General features: G+C 42.0%; 1 protein-coding gene across 2 annotated transcripts in view; it reads left to right on the top strand.

Moving 5' to 3' along the window:
* The window catches only part of sema3h (sema domain, immunoglobulin domain (Ig), short basic domain, secreted, (semaphorin) 3H), a 234663-nt gene extending 217925 nt beyond the window's left edge, over positions 1–16738 (top strand). For both annotated transcript variants that reach the window (XM_063067851.1, XM_063067852.1), the window contains exons 17-18: positions 3032–3174; positions 11674–16738. In XM_063067851.1, coding sequence (XP_062923921.1) covers positions 3032–3174; positions 11674–12135 — 605 coding nt within the window. In that variant the 3' untranslated portion in view covers positions 12136–16738. The remainder of the gene's footprint in view (positions 1–3031; positions 3175–11673) is intronic.
* Positions 16739–17186: the final 448 nt, after the last annotated feature.

Consider the following 17186-nt stretch of genomic DNA (forward strand, 5'->3'; position numbering starts at 1 on the left):
TGGGAAGATGTTAGACTCCATTATTAAGGATGTTGTTTTGGGGTACTTGGAGGCACGTAATAAAATAGGCCAAAGATAGGATTAGTTCCTTAATAGAACATCTTACCTGACAAATCTGTTGAAATTCTTTGAGGAAATAATGGGCAGGATATTCAAAGGAGAGTCAGTAGATGTTATTTATTTGGATTTTCAGAATGCCGTTGAGAAGGTGCTGCTTAACAAGATCAGAAACTAAGATATTAAAGGAAAGATACTTGCATCGACAGAAGATTGATTGACTGACAGGAGGCTAAGAATGGGAATTAAGGGGGCCTTTTCTGGTTGGCTGCCAGTGGCTAGTGGTGTTCCTCAGGGGTCAGTATTGGGACCACTTCTTGACACGTTATATGTCAGTGATTTGGATGACAGAAGAGATGGCTTAGTGGCCAAGTTAGGGGATGATACAAAGTTAGGTGGAGGAGCAGGTAGTGTTGAGGAAACAGGGTGTCTGCAGAAGAGGTTGGACAGATTAGAAGAATGTACAAAGAAGTGGCAAATGTGTAAGGAAGTGTATGGTCATACACTTTGGTAGAAGGAATAAAGCCATACACTATTTTCCAAAGAGGGAGTGAATTCAGAAATTAGAAGTGAAAGAAGACTTTGGAATCCTAGTGCAGGATTCCCTAAAGATAAACTTACATGTTGAGTTGGTGGTAAGAAAGGCAAATGCAATGTTAGCATTCATTTTGTGAGGACAAAAATTAAAACAAACAAGGATGTGATGCTGAGGCTTTATAAAGCATTGGTAAGACTGCATATGGAGTATTGTGAGCAGCTTTGGGTTCTGTATTTAAAGAAGAACATGCTAGCATTGGAAAGAGTCTAGAGGAGATTTACAAGAATGCTCCCAAGAATGAGTGTTTGATGGCTCTGGGCCTGTTTTTGCTGGAGTATAGAGGAGGGGATCTCATTGAAGCCTACTGAATATTGAAAGGTCTGGACAGAGTGAACACAGGGAGGATGTTTTCACAAGTGGGAATGTCTAGGATCAGATGGCATAGCCTCAGAATCTGTGGAATACATTGCCACATTTGGCTGGGTTCAGTATATTTAAAGCAGAGGTTGATAGTTTCTTGACCAATAAGGGTGTGAAAGGTTAGGGGAAAAAGCAGGAGAATGGGGTTGAGAGGAAAAATAAATCATTCATGACCAAATGGTGGAGTAGACTCAATGAGCTAAATGGCCTAATTCTGTTGCTATGTCTTATGGTTTTGTGGTCTTCTTTGGCTTCAAATGTCTTTTGTGTTAAAATTCCATTGGTTCACCAATCCTTGGGTGAAGAAATATTCAGGTATCTCAATCATAAACAGCTTATTCCAAATCTTTATGCTTTGACCTTTGGTTCTCCAGTGTATGGACTGCTGGAACAGCCACCAGCCTGGGATTATGGACCAAAACTATGTAAAACTAGGGTCATGATAAAGCCTTGTGGTAATTGAGGAAAGTGGAGGCGAAATATTGACATTACTTATCAACAATGTCTTCACAATAATCTGCATCTTAAAATGATCAACTACCAAAATCTTCAATCTCTTCCCATTGTTGATGTTGCTCCTTTCAAATTTCAAGTATTTTAAATCACCACTCTCAGGCGAAGTGTGAAAAAGACTCCCACACGTGTTACACAGCTTATTCTCCTGTGGCTGGTTTGTGCAAATTGCCTTCTCCACAGCTTTCTTCATAATTTCCAATTATTAACTGCAAGACTTTGTTATAAACTAAATCTCAATTGCATGAGAATGTTTCTAGAATGAAATTTTGTCACAATTATTTGCCACTTCACTTTAAGCTGCAATTATAAAGATACTTAGACATTTGACTGAAATTGACTAGGGAACTCAATTATATGGTAATTGTAATGAAGTCATAATATAATCTGTATTGCAACACATATAAAAGTTGCTGGTGAACGCAGCAGGCCAGGCAGCAGCTCTAGGAAGAGGTACAGTCAACGTTTCGGGCCGAGACCCTTCATCAGGACTAACTGAAAGAAGAGCTAGTAAGAGATTTGAAATCTGTATTGATAATTTCTCCAAGGAAGGATCATCACCTTGTAGTGATGGAGAGGCTTGACATTTAGAGAGCAATGCTATCTGGAGTTCAGACATCTGACGTTTAGCTCCTCATAGAGTAACCCATAGTAGTAAGATCATGGAGGAAGTTCCAAACAAAGAACAATTCAACAATGACCTCAACAGTGTAGCTGGCTTAAGATGATGATATATCAAAAAGGCGCTGAAGGCGGTGAAAGACTGCAGCAGTGAAAGATCCCAGTCATCTTGTACTCCATGTCACTGCATCCTGACCCCGATCTGTCGAGGACTGTGTGGTGGCTGCCTGTGAATCAGCCTCCCTGTGTTAAACAAAGTTATGCACAGGCAGTCTCCATTAAGGGAACCCACCCTAACATCCTGGAACAAGTGGCAGCTGCAGAAGGAGAGACTGAACAAGCAAAAGACCCAACTACTAACCACAGCCACCATTTGCTCTTGTCCACACTGCACCAGAATGCGTGGATCTTGGATCGGCCTCGACAGTCACTTGAGGACCCCCCAATAACTTGAGTGTTTGGGAAGTACACTGGTCAGCATGAACATGGTGGGCCGAAGGGCCTGTTACTAGGTTGAATGATATAAGATTTGAGAAGCTTTTTAAGCCCTTCAATTCAGAAGGAAGTCATAACTTAAGAATAAATTCTGCTTGCGTGCTTCAGATTCTCAGTGCAAAGTAATCTTTGAAGCATGACTGAATGTGATATGAATGTTTTGTAGCACAGCAAAAGTAAACTGCTGGAGGAGCTCAGCAGGTCGAGCAGAATCTGCAGAAGCAATCAGAGGGCCAATGTTCTGGGTTGAGACTATACGGATGCAGAGCTGCTGTTTGACTGATTGAGTTCTTCCTGCAGTTTAGATTTTGCTCCAGATTCCGACATTTACACGCCTTCTTTTTGGCATGACTCTTGTCAATCTCCCCTTCTGTCTGCTTGCTGCAGGGGCCATGTACACTTGGACTGAAGAAAAGGTATTGTTCGTTGTTGAGGGAAACAGCACGTATTTGGAATGTATTCCCAAATCTCGGCTTGCGACAGTCACGTGGTTCCTAGAACAAACCGAAAAGAATGGGCTGCTGCAGGAGGTAAAGATTTGTTTTATCGTTTTACTGTGGTCTTTCTTCTAACTAACATACCAGTCATTTGGGAATGAAAATCTGCTCTGCCGGTTTGGCATAACAGAAGCACAAAGGCAGCAGAATGAGATTAGGAAAATTGGATGACTCCCTGAGTGTCTAATTCCCTTTTAGTTTCTACTGAAGTTTCCATCCTTTAACAGGAGATGCTTTACTGTTAATCCTATCTCGTCTAATCTCAATAATCTTTGGCTTCTTAGTGTCTAACAAGATTCAAGATTTGTGTTTATTTATCATGTGTACATCGAAACATATAGTGAAATGCATCACTTGGGTTAACCATCACATCCAAGGGTGTGCTGGGGGGAGACGACAAGTGTCGCTATACATTCCAGCGCCAACATAACATACCCACAATGCTCAGCATGACAACACAGAACACAACAGGCAACATGGAAACAGCAGCAAAAACAAACCCCGCTCCTCCCTCCCACCCATGCATGCACATACTCCAGGACAGGCCATCTCACTCGGCCTCTCGCGGACTCAGACGCTCAGACATTGGGCCTTCGACTGCGACAGTGGACTCACGTTCCTTTAACCCCAGGGAAGGCCTCCTGCCTGTCAATCTAATCATCACACCTTTGAAGATTAATCTATGACTGGACAACACTCTAGGTGGAGAATTCCAAAGTAATGAAATTTTAAATTGTGAGAGGCAGAGATAGGGTAAGCAGTCAGAACCTTTTTCACAGGATAGAAATGTTAAGTACTAAAGGATATGCATTCAAGGTGAGAGGAGGAAAGATTAAACAAGGTATGCAGGGAAAGTTTTTTAAAAATATATCACTTACAGAGAGTCGTAGGTGCTTAGAGCAGGCAGTGGGGATTACTGATGAAAGCAGGCATGACAGTGGCATTTTAAAGCCTTTTAGATTTGATACTTGAATGTGCAGGGAGTGGAGGGAGGTAGATCATGTATAGGCAGAAGAGATTTTAATTTCATTGGCATCGTGTTCAGCAGGCCTGTTCCACTGCTGTTCTGTTCTATGTTCTCCTCATTGCAGCCCAAGATGCCAACCCTACATCTTATACCCATCAATCCAGACCTTCCAACCAAAGACCCTCCACGTCTACGTGCCAAAACCTCTCAAAACCGTATACGTTTAGATGCTACAATGAGATCACCTCTTATTCTTCTAAAACTCCAGTGAATATAAATTAATCCTACTGAATCAATCCTTGTAGAAATCTCAGTCTGGTGACTCCTCACTGCATCAACTCTGATGCAATCATATTTATCCTAAGGATCACATTCTGCTAGGGGTATCATAATCTGGCCTCTCAGCTCAGGCCAGAGTTAATGTTTATAGTCAGCATCCAATCATGTCACGGTGCCTCCAAACATGTACACAAAGACAGGCAATTCTGTGCCAGAAAAGTTACATCAGTAGAATCTGGTTAGACTTCAGTGGCTTAGTTGCTGGTAGATTTTAACTGTTTATCTGCCTGCTTTAAAAGGAGAAAGTAGGGCCTCATTCAATCCTCGGATGTCTCCGAATAACTCCAATCATTCCAACAGCTCATATTCCAGCACGATCTCACCAACCATGAGATCGGAGCCCAGTCTATCACTAAAACCAACCTTTCCTCCACTGACTCAGCTTACACTTCCCGCTGCCTCAGAAAAGCAGGCAGAATAATCAAGGACCCCTCCTACTGAGGAAATTCTCCCTTCTTCCCCCTTCCATTGCAAGGCTTAAGAACATATCAACAGCCTTGACAGCTTTTCTCCACTGTGATTGCTCCCTAAGACACAGGAGCAGAATTAGGCCATTCAGCCTATTGATTCTTCTCATCCTTCCATCATGACTGATTTATTATCCTTCTCAACCCCATTCTCTTGCCTTCCCCCTGTAATCTTTGATGCCCTGTTAATCAAAAATATATCAACCCCTGCTTTAAATATGTCCAATAACTTGACCTCCACAGCCGTCTATGGCAATGACTTCCACAAATTCGCCAGCCTTTGGCTAAAGAAGTTCCTCCTCACCTCTGTTCTAAAGGAATGCCCTTGTATTCTGAGGTTCTGCCTTCTGATCCTAGACTCCCCCACTATAGAAAACATTGTGTCCACATCAACACTGCCTAGGCCTTTCAATATTCGATATGTTTCGATGAGATCAGTCCTCCTTCTTCTAAACTCCAGTGAGTACAGGCCCAGAGCCATCAAATGCTCCTCATACATTAACCCTTTAAGTCCTGGGATCATTCTTGTGCACCTCCTCTGGTCCCTCTCCAGTACCTACACACCTTTAATTTGATAAATGGACAAGAACTGCTCACAATACTCTAAGTTCAGTCTTATCAATGTCTTATAAATCCTTAGCATTACATCCTTACTTTTATATTCTATCTACTCAAAATTAATGCCAACTTTGCGTTTACCTTCCTAGCGACTGACTCAATCTGCAAATTAACCTTTAGGGAATCCTGCACTGATTTCTGAACTATCTCCCATTTAGCAAACAGACTATGCCTTTGTTCCTTCCACCAAAGAGTACGAGCATACACTTTCCTACGCTGTATTATGTCTGCTACTTGTTTGCCCATTCTCCTTATCTGCCAAAGTCCTTCTGCAGACTCCACGCTTCCTCAACACTACCTGCCCCTCCATCTGCCTTCATATCACCTGCAAACTTGGCCACAAAGTAATCAATTCCTTCCTTCTTCCAAATAAATATATAACATGAAAAATCATCACAAGACCAGCCCCAATAGAACACCACTAGCGACTCGCAGCTAACCAACCAGAAATGCTCCTTTTTATTCTCACTCAATGCCTCCTTCCAGTCAGCCAAACTTCTATCTATGCTCGTATCTTTCCTATAGTACCATGGGCTCTTATCATTTTTAGCAGCCTCATATGCGTCATCTTGTCAATGGCCTTGTGAAAATCCAAGTAAACAATATCCTTTGCCTATACTGCTTATTATTTCTTATAAAGAATTCTAACAGATTTGTCAGGCAAGATTAAAGAAATCATGCTGATTTTGGCCTATTTTATCGTATGCCTTCAAGTACCCCGAAACCTCATTCTTAATATTGGACTCCACCATCTTACCAACCACCTAAGTCAAACTAACTGGCCTATAATTTCCTGTCTTTTACCTCTCTCCATTCTTAAAGAGTGTAGTGACATTTGCAATTTTTTAGTCCTCCGGAATCATTGCAAAATTTAGTGATTCTTGAAAAATCACTGCTAATGCATCCATAGTCTCTTCAGCTACCTCTTTTAGAACACTGGGGTGTAGTCCATCTGGTCCAGGTGACTTATCCACTTTCAGACTGTTCAGCTTCCCAAGCACCTTCTTCTTAGTAATAGCAACTACACTCACTTCTGCCCCCTGACACTCTCGAATTTCTGCAATACTGCTCTTGTCTTCTACAGTGAAGACTGATGCAAAATATTTATTATGTTTGTTCACCATTTCTTTGTCCTCCATTACTACCTCTGTCCACGGTCATTTTACAGCAGTCTGATATCCACTCTTGCATCCCTTTTGTCCTTTATATAGCAGACAAACAGCTTTTGGCATCCTCTTTTATAAATTGGCTAACTTACCTTCATATTTCATTTTTGAACTCCTTATTGCTTTTTTAGTTGTCTTCTGTTGGTTTTTAAAAGCTTCCCAATCCTCTAGCTTCCAACTAATTTTTGCTACATTGTATACCTTCTCTTTTCCTTTAATACTCTCTTTGACTTCCCTTGGCAGCCATGGTTGCCTCATCCTCCCTTTAGAATACTTATTTTTCATTGGGATGTATCTATCCTACACCTTCCGAATTGCTCCCAGAAACTCCAGCCATTGCTGTTCTGCTGTCATCTCTGATAGTGTCCCCTTCCAATCATCTTTGCTCAGCTCCTTTCTCTTGCCTCTGCAGTTCCCTTTACTCCGCAGTAATTCTGACACAACTGATTTTAGCTTCTCCTTTTCAAACTGTAGGGCGAATTCTATCATATCATGATCACTGTCTCCTAAGTGGTCTTTCACCTTAAGCTCCCTAATTTAATATGGTTCATTTAAGTCTACCCAGTCCAGAATTGCCTTTCCCTAGTGGGCTCAGCCACAAGCTACTCTAAAAAGCCATCTCATAGGCTTTCTACAAACTCCCTCTCTTGGAATCCAGCACCAACCAGATTTTCCCAATCTACCTGCTTATTGGGATCCCCCACTATCGTAAAATTGTCCTTATTACATGCCTTTTCTAACTCACATTGTAATCTGTAGCCAAAATCCTGGCTATTGTTCAGAGGTCTGTATATGATTCCTATCAGGATCTTTTTTCCTTTGCAGTTTCTTAGCTCTGACTACAAGGATACTAAATCTCCAGATCTTCTATCATCTCTTTCTAAGGATTTGATTTAATTTTTTACCAACAGAACCACCCCACTCTTCTGCCCACCTCCCTCACCTATCAATACAATGTATATTCTTGGATGTTAAGCTCCTAACTATGACCTTCTTTCAGCCACGACTCAGTGATGCCCTCATCATCATACCTGCTGATCTCTAACTACACGACAAGATCATCTACCTTATTCTGTATACCGTGTGCATTCAAATATAACACTTTCAGTCCTGAATCCGTCACCCTTTTAATTTTATTGTAATGTTACTTGAGGTTAAATTCCTATCCCTGTCTAAACTTTTTGTCTTTCTATTTGTTCAGGAGACTTTCATAACTTCTCCACTCTCTTTCCTTTTATTTTATCCTCACTTTTCCAAACTATTGAACTGTTGAATCTACTATTTAGTTTAAAGACATACTTCAACCTATCCCACACTGACTGCAATTTTGCCCTATCATCTGCCTGTGCTTCCTCACAGTTTCACTGCACACTGCATCTTCTTGTGTACCAACTGCCTCATTCTTTGCCCCATGCCTTTGGTTTCCCATCCCCCTGCCAAGTGAGTTTAAACCCTCCCCAACAGCTCTCTTGGTCCCCCTCAAGTTCAGGTGTAACCCACACTTTCTGTACAGGTCATACTTTCCCCAGAAGAGATTCCAATAATCCAGAACTCTGAAACCTTGCCCGCTGCTCCAATTCCTCAGCCATGTATTCATCTGCCAAATAATTACCCTTATGAGCATATGGCACTGGCAGTAATCCGGAGATTACTACCCTTGAGGTCATGATTTTCAGCGTTCTACCTAACTCCCTCTATTCTCTTTTCAAGATCTCCTCCCTTTTCCTACCTATGTCATTGGTACCAATATGCACCGTGACTTCCAGCTGCCTATTCTCCCCATTTAGAATGCCGTGGACCCAATCCAAGATATTTCCAACCCTGGCACCTGGGATGCAACATCACATCCAAATGTCTCTTTCACATCCACAGAACCTCCTGTCTGCTCCTCTAGCTATGGAATCCCCTATCACTACGTATTGCTCTTCTTCCCCTCCCCTTCTGAGTCACCGAGTCATACTCACGGCCAGGAAGCTGACTGCTGCGGCTTTTCCCTGGTAGTCACCTGCCCTAACAGTATCCAAAGACAGACATCCCACCCTGCAAAAGCTCACTTCAGGGAGGTAGCACCATCAATTTGTGGGAGACTCCCGGAACTTCCAGGAGAGGTGGGATGTCTGCAATAGAGTAGCTCCCTAGCAGCCAGCCAGCTAGTTTAAATAACGTTAGCTATGCTAATGAACGAATGACACCTGTTAAACTCACCTCAACATGTCTTTTACAGTCTTAACCCACCATGGGCAATAGAAAAGTCACTGTTGCAAACAGTGCAGCGAGCAACACTGTCATTATTTTTGACCCCTATTAGGCAGGGGTACACTTTAGTGTAGTCTGGGGTGAAGTACATTTTATATTTTCTTTTTGTTTGGAACACTCTGCCATGGCGTGCTCACGCGCTCTCTCTTGCTTTCTCTCACTCGCTCGCTGTCAAAAAAGTTGATTTCCGTGATATTGTATATCATTTGCGGGCATCAGGGAGCCACTATTAATATGCGGGAGACTCCCGGAACTTCCGGGAGAGGTGGGATGTCTGCAAAGGCAATACTTATTATTGGGGGAATGGCCACAGGGGTAATCTGTACGATTTCCTTTCCCTTTCCTGGTTGAACTCCTGCTCAGACCTCCTATACAATATGTCCCGATGAAGGGTCTCTGCCCAAAACGCTGACTATGTCCTGTCACGATGAAGTGCCTTTGCCTGAAGTGCCATCTATGTTCTGTCCCGATGAAGGGTCTTTGCCCAAAACATCAAATGCGTCCTGATGAAGAGTCTTGACCTGAAATGTTGAATATTTATTACACTCCATAGATACTGCGTAACTTGCTGAGTTCCTCCAGCATATTGTGTTTGCTGCCCTGGACTTGCAGCATCTGTATAAACTCTTGTGTTTGTGTGCACAGTGTATGGCAAAGAGAAACTCTCGGTCTCTTAGTCTATTTTGTCATGACCCTTGCATCTTGCCTACCTGCCATGCATTTCCTCTGTAACTGAAACAACACTGCATTCTGTTTTGCTTTCTTTCGCACCATCGCAAGCTGCTTACATGGAAATGATCTGTCTGGATGGTGTGCAAACAAAAGGTTTTCACGGCATCTTGGTACATGTAACAATAATAAACTAGTCACCAATTCCACATCAGTTCAGGCTCTTCTCATGCAATGCCAGACAGAGACATACACAAGTGTACATGTTTGAACCACGGACTCACAGACGCCCCGCAGTAATTACCGGACTGGAATTCTGAAATTGAAAAAAGATTTTTTGGAAATTCTCCAGCAGGTCTGGCGGCATGTAAGGACAAAGAAACATCTACATTTTCAGGCCAGTGACATTTCATTAGAACTCCATAATCTAGAGGATGATTTTTTTTACCTTTAGTTCCAATGAAAAGTCATTATTTCTGGTTTTCTCTTCACAGAAGCTGTCTGATTTGCTGAGTGCTTCCAGCATTCTCTGTTTCAGATTAGAAACTGGGCGGGGGGGGGGGGTTTATACATTTGAATGACACTCTATTCTTGATGCAGGAATTGACTGGTGGATATCAAGAACACAGCACAGTACAGCACACAAACAGCTTTCTTTAGCCCTTTAACTTCTTCACTTATCACCTCCCAGCTTCTCACTTCATTCCCGCACAGCCACCTTCCCCCTCGGCTGGCGTCACCAATCACCTACCACCTTGTACTGCTTTTCCTCCCCCCACCTTTTTATACTGGCCTTTCCCCCCTTTCCTTTCCAGTCCTGGCGACGGGTCTCGGCCTGAAACATCGACTGTTTATTCCCCTCCATAGAAACTGCCTGACAAGCTGAGTTCCTCCAGCGTTTGTTTGTGAGTTATTCAGCCCACTGTGTTGTGCCAGACTAATTAAGCTAATGACACCTAATGTGCCTTGCCTGCACCCGATCTATATCTTCATTCTCTGCACATCTACGTGCTCAGCTAAAATCCTCTTTAACTCTTCTATTGTTTCTGCTTCCACGAACAATGCCACTGTGTAAAAACCTTCTCCACACTTCGTATAGAAAGAACATAGAACAGTACAGCACAGTACCGGCCCTTCAGCCCTTAATTATGTGCCAACCTTTTAACCCACCCAAAGATCAATCTAACCTTTCCCTTCTAAATTCCCCTCCAATTTTCTATCATCCTAATGCCTCTCTAAGACTCTCTTAAATATCCCTAATGTATCTGCCTCTACGATCACCCCTGGCAGCAAATTTCACGCACCCATCTCTCTGTGTGTAAGAAACTTACTTCTGACATCTCCCCCTATACTTTCCTCCAATCACCTTAAAAGTAGATCCTCTCATATTAGTCATTGCCACCCCTGGAAAAAAGTTCCGGATAACTACTTATCTATGCCTCTTATCATCCTGTCATCTCTCATCCTCCTTCACTCCAAAGAGAAAAGCTCTTGGCCACTCAACCTTTCCTCATAAGATATGCCCTCTAATCCAGGCAGCATCCTGGTAAATATCCTCTGTATTGTCTCTAAATTCCACATTCTGCGTATAATGAGGTGATCAGAATTGAACAGCATACTCCATTAGTGGCCTAGCCATGGTTTTATAGAGCTGTAACATTACCTCGTAGCTCTTGAATCAGTCCCCTGACTAATGAAGACCAACACACTATACACCTTCTTAACAGTGCTATCAACTTCTCCTTTGAACAATTCCCTCTTATCTTAAATGTATGACCTCTATATTAAACACTTCAACACTGGTGTAAGGATACCAGCTGTCTATTCTACTATGACGGTCCTAACTTTATAAACCTCTACCAACAAGCTGCCTTCCAAATAATAGCACATGAACTTGGAAACTAGGTATATAAGAATTTGAAAAATACTAACCCTATCTACTTTCATCTGTTACAGAACTGTCATATCTGTTCCATCTGTTCAGTGAGTATGTATATTTAAGAATGAGATATTTAACAATGGAAGGATGTAATGTAATCTTTGTTTATAGGTTACCTTTGGGGACCGGATCATTCCAATTGAGCAAGGTTTGCTGATTCGTCAAATCAATCATCATGATGCTGGTGTCTATCATTGCCAAATTGAGGACCATGGTTTGCGCTGGACACTAACAAAGGTGCGACTCAACGTGGTTACTGCTGACCTGCTGGCAAACCTGTACGAAGGTGATGGACGTTCAGCTGGCCCCATGAAGGACTGGTCTCTTCCAGGCCCTGGTCACGGTATTCAGCCCTGGTACAAGAATATCATGAGCCTCATCAATTACCCATCCAAGATGGACTTTTACTGTGAGCAGGTCTGGCAGAAAGACTTCAAGAAGAAACGGAACAGACTGCGTTCAGGCAAAAAGCACCGCAGTGCAGAGCCCATGAGGAAAAGCAAAGCAATAGTAGCAGGCAGACGGAACAAGAACAAACAGCACAAGTTACAGCGATCACCCCGCAGTACCTAAAACGTTGGCTGACAGACATTTCTCCAGAGTAATAGAAGACTCAACAGCCTCATAACCCTTTGGACTCTGATAAGTTCCAAGTCTTTGCTTGCAGCACCAGCTTTGACTTGCTTTTGGCCGAGGGCAAATGTATAATTCTCCATCTGTACTTTTTCATGGAAATGGGAGAGATTTCCAATCTGTGTTTGAAACAGATTGACACAAGATAGTTCCCAGCTGACTGTACTTTCTAAACAGAAATCATTTATGTAAGGCATTTAAATATCATACAATCTGGTCATCCACTTGTGAGTCTACAGATCAGAAGAGCTTATGGCAATGAGGAATACCACAAAATATTTCTACTATGTTAAGGCGAACTGATTCCAATAGATTTATACCACAACTCTAAATATTTAGCTGTTGTAAAATTTGGCAAGTTCAAATTTAAACAGAGAAAATGTCTTGACTATGTCAAAATCCATGCAATGTCGGGGACCTCTACCTTAAGGCTCTTGCAGTGGAAGAGCTAAGGAATGAGAAGTTAAATCTGGCATTTCTGTAGCCAGCGGGTGGTGAATCTGTGGAATCCATTGCCATGGATCACTGTGGAGGCCAAGTCAACGGGTATATTTAAAGTGGAGGTTGATAGGTTCTTGATTCGTAAGGGTGTCAAAGGTTACAGGGAGAAGGCAAGAGAATGGGTTGATTGAATAGTGGAGCAGACATTGAGCCTAATTCTGCTCGTATGTCTTATCATCTTGTTAAGATTTTCTCCGTGACTCACTGGGTTTAATTAATGGGATGCAGAACCATACTTTCAATTCTTGGTTTCGACTGAGTGAGCAGACCTGAATGCGTGATAATTGCTGGAAGCATTGAAACTGACCACAAGAATGCACGGCCAGGACTGGGTGAAACTAACCTGATTTTGAATCACTGTCCAATGATCCCCAGTTAAAAGTGGCATGGGGTGAATGTGAAAGTCAGGATTAGGCTTCATAATAACCCCCTACAATGTTAGTCATGAATGCTCGCAATGAAGACAGCAGCAAGTGCTGGTTCAAAGATCTATGGGCCTATCTCCAAACAAATAGACTGGGAATAGAAGGAAAATTGCTATGAAAAAATCCAAACAGTACTCTAAAAATAAACAAGTATAAGGCAGAATTAGTTTGGCTAATTTAGAGACAAAATAAATTTACATTTGCATACAAGATACCTACTTGACATTCGTAAAACATTTATACAAATTTACAAGAACTTCATTTGGAATGTTTTCATGGAACAGTTATCTGAACAGTGGGAGGATCCCTTGTAGTTGCTTATATTGGAGAGTTGTGGGGATGCCTTTTCTGACGTGAGCCCCAGGCAAGATGTGTGACCTATTGCAAAATCACCGGTAACATATCTAAATGTACTTTCTTGGAGTTTGTGACTTAATTGCACTGGATTCTACCTGATTCAATATTATAAACCCCATACCTTTCCCTGACACCCACCCCTCTCCTAACTGTTAATTCCCATGTTGATTTATTGCAACGCAATACAAGATGGTATCAATACAAAACCTATCTGTGGAATTTGTGGCCATGAGCGGCTGTAGAGGCCAAGTCATTGGGTATATTTAAGGCAGAGATAGATAGATTCTTGATTAGCCGGGGCATCAAAAGGGAATGGGGTGAAAGCAGGGGGGTGGGGATGACTGGAAGAATTGGATGAGCCCATGATTGAATGGCGGAGCAGACTCAATGGGCCAAATGGCCTACTTCTGCTCCTATATCTTATGGTCTTATGGTCTTATGGCATGGGTGCTGGAAATCTAAAAGAAACCAGAAAATCCTGGAAATACTCAGACAGACAGGCTGCATTTGCAAAGAGAAACACTCAGTGAGTCCAGTTTTATTGAAGCAGGTGACCCCCCCCCGCCTTGTTATCCACTGTTATACATTTAGAATGAAGTTCCTATTGCCAGATTCCAGTGACTGTAACCAGAGGTATGATTATAGAGCCGTAGAGCATTCCTTTCAGACCATTTAGTTCATACTGCCCCGTTATTCTGCCTAGTCCTATCGAATTGCATCCAGTCCATAGCCTTCCGTACTTCTCCCTTCCATCTACTTATCCAAATTTCTCTTAAGTGTTGAAATTGGACCAACATTCACAACTTCAGCTGGTAGATTGGTCCACACTTACACCACCCTCTGAGAGAAGAAGTTTCCCCACCCCCCTCCAGATTCCCATTCAATATTTCATCTTTCACCCTCAAACTATGACCTCTAATTAGGTATTAGGTGTAAGAACTAAGGATTAGGAGGCGGGGTAGGTGGTCCGAGGCTGTGAGGACTACAAAAGTGTGAAGTAAGGGATGGAACAAGTTGGCCTTGGGAGCATCAGCATCTCCGAGATTGTGTCTTTGGGTGTGATACAGAGGCTGGATACAGTTGGGTCGGAGCTGGCCACTGCTCCGAGATCATTCAGTATCTTGTCAGTCCGAACCAGAATCAAGATTTAATATCACTGGGATATGTCATGAAATGTGTTGCTTTGCGGCTGCAGTACAGGGCAATGCATAATAATAGAAAAAGCTACAAATTACAATAAGAATATTTATATAAAAATTATTTAAATAAGTAATGCAAACAGAGAGTAAAAAATGGAAGATAAGTAGTGAGGTGGTGACGAGGGATTCATTTTCCATTCAGAAATCTGATGGCAGAGGGGAAGAAGCCATTCCTAAAACATTGAGTGTGTGTCTTCAGGCTTCTGTACTTCCTCCTTGATGGTAGCAATGAGAGGAGGGCACGTCCTGAGTTAGGTGTCCCTTTCTGAGGCATCACCTTTTGAAGGTGTCCTTGATGCTGGGGAGGCTACTGCCCATAATGGAACTGGCTGAGGTTACAATTTTCAGCAGATTTTTCTGATCCTGTGCAGTGGCCCCTCCAGACCAGACGATGATGCAACCAGTTAGAATGCTCTCCACAGTACATCTGCAGAAACTTGCTGGAGTCTTTGGTGACATACCAAGTCTCCTCAAACTCCTTATGAAATATAGCTACTGGCATGTCTTCTTTGTAATCGCATCAATATCTTCAGAGATGTTGACACCCAGGAACTCGAAACTGCTCACCCTTCCACTGCTAATCCCTCGATGAAGACTGGTGTGTGATCCCTCAACTTGCCATGCCTGAAGTCCACAGTCAATTCCTTGGTCTTCCTGATGTTGAGTCCAAGGTTGCTGCTGTGACACCACTCAACCAGTTTATCTGTCTCACTCACTCCATCATCTGAAATTCTGCTGACATCGGCAAATTTTCAGGTGGTGGTTGAGCTGTGCCAAGCCTCACAGTCATGAGTGTAGAAAGAGTAGAGTGGTGAGCCAAGCACACATCCTTGAGGTGTTGATTGTCAGTAAGGAGGAGATATTATTTACAGTCCACACTGACTGTAGTCTCCCAATGAGGAAGTCAAGGATCCAGTTGCAGATGGAGGTACAGAGGCCCAAGTTTTGGAGTTTGCTGTCCAAGTATGAATTTATGGCACTGACAAACATAAAAGATCAGACTGGTGGTGGTGTGTGTGTGGGGTGTTTTACATGTGGTAAAGTGACCTGATTGTTAATTCATATTTGGTTTCAGAAGATAAGCATTTTGGTATTTTGAAGAAATGGCAATATTATGCCCAGGTCAGGACAGTGTGTCTTGGAGGTAGTGGTGTTTTGCTGATACTTGCTATCTTTTTCCAATACTTGTAAATTCCCATTCTTCTTTCCTTATTTCCCTTTACTCCTGAAATGTGTTCTCCATCACACATGCTCATTAACTCCCTTTGATTATGAACCTACATTCAAAGGTAACTTACAGTGGCCAATGAACATACCTGCACAATATCAGGATTGGGATGACTTCGGCATTCCCGGGAAAACCCACACAGTCACAGGGAGAACGCGCAACCTCGGCAAAGACTGTGGAGAGTCCCTGGATCCAGAGGCAGCAGTACTCAATGTTGCTTCATTCTCATCTCCCCAGTGATGCAAGGTTTGGGACATTCCAATTGTATCTATTTCTCAATTAGATTGCAACAAATTTAGAATATTCAGAGTTATTATCAGGTTATAGACAGTGAGAAATTACAGTTAGTGAGAATTAAACAACTCTATGCAGGTCCAGAGCTTTTTACTTTTTGAATTTATCTGTTAATCCTACCTTATAATGGTAACGAAGGTTACAGAAATATTGTTACAGTCTTCAGATGTTAATAGGCCTTTAGTCAGAAGCTACTTTAACTTATGTAGTGAAATGCTTCAGCTTACTATATGACCTCATTTACTAAGTGTAAATGTAAAGCTATTTAAATCATTATTATTACCTGGGTGGCAGTTTTTGTGAAAATGGTTAAGGGTGAGGACTCAAAAAGTGTTGGCTGCCGGGTTCCAAAGGCATTCACTGCTTTTGTTGGTATTATTTAATTTTATTTGTGTTTTTCTGTACATTTGTTTTTTTCTCTCCTTGAGATATGTACATATTTAGTTTATGACTTCTGTTATTAATAATGGCAATGTGTCTTGCAGCTCAGCTTTAAAATAAAATTGAATGATATGCTTGCCTTCTCATGTGTTTCTGCAGTATTTCTGTTCCCCTCCCTGTCTCTACTGCCATACCCATTCGATAACCACAATTTAGTGTTTGGAGCCCATTTATAGGATAGCTGTCAAATATAACCCTCACTTCAAATTTTAAAGTAAATTTATTCTCAAAGTAAGTATATGTCACCAATACAATAGAATTTATGAAAAACTCTAAATAATAAAAACTTTGTTACTTGGTTTTGCATAGTAATGTGGATAACATAAGGATGGTTGGAGGTTGTGAATGAAGAGGTGGTGTTTGAAGGAGTGAAGATGTTTCTCAACGAAATAATATAGGACAGTAACTTACTAATTAAGTTTCTGGATCAATAATACAAAGAGGTAGACTAATCTACCAGAGAACACAAGTTCAAAGCTCTGTGGTGAATTACAGTGACAAAGCTAGTAGAGCTGTTATCTTCAGTTAGTCCTGACGAAGGGTCTC

This window comes from Mobula hypostoma, chromosome 15 (genome assembly GCF_963921235.1).
Source record: "Mobula hypostoma chromosome 15, sMobHyp1.1, whole genome shotgun sequence".
NCBI classification, from domain to species: Eukaryota; Metazoa; Chordata; class Chondrichthyes; order Myliobatiformes; family Myliobatidae; genus Mobula; species Mobula hypostoma.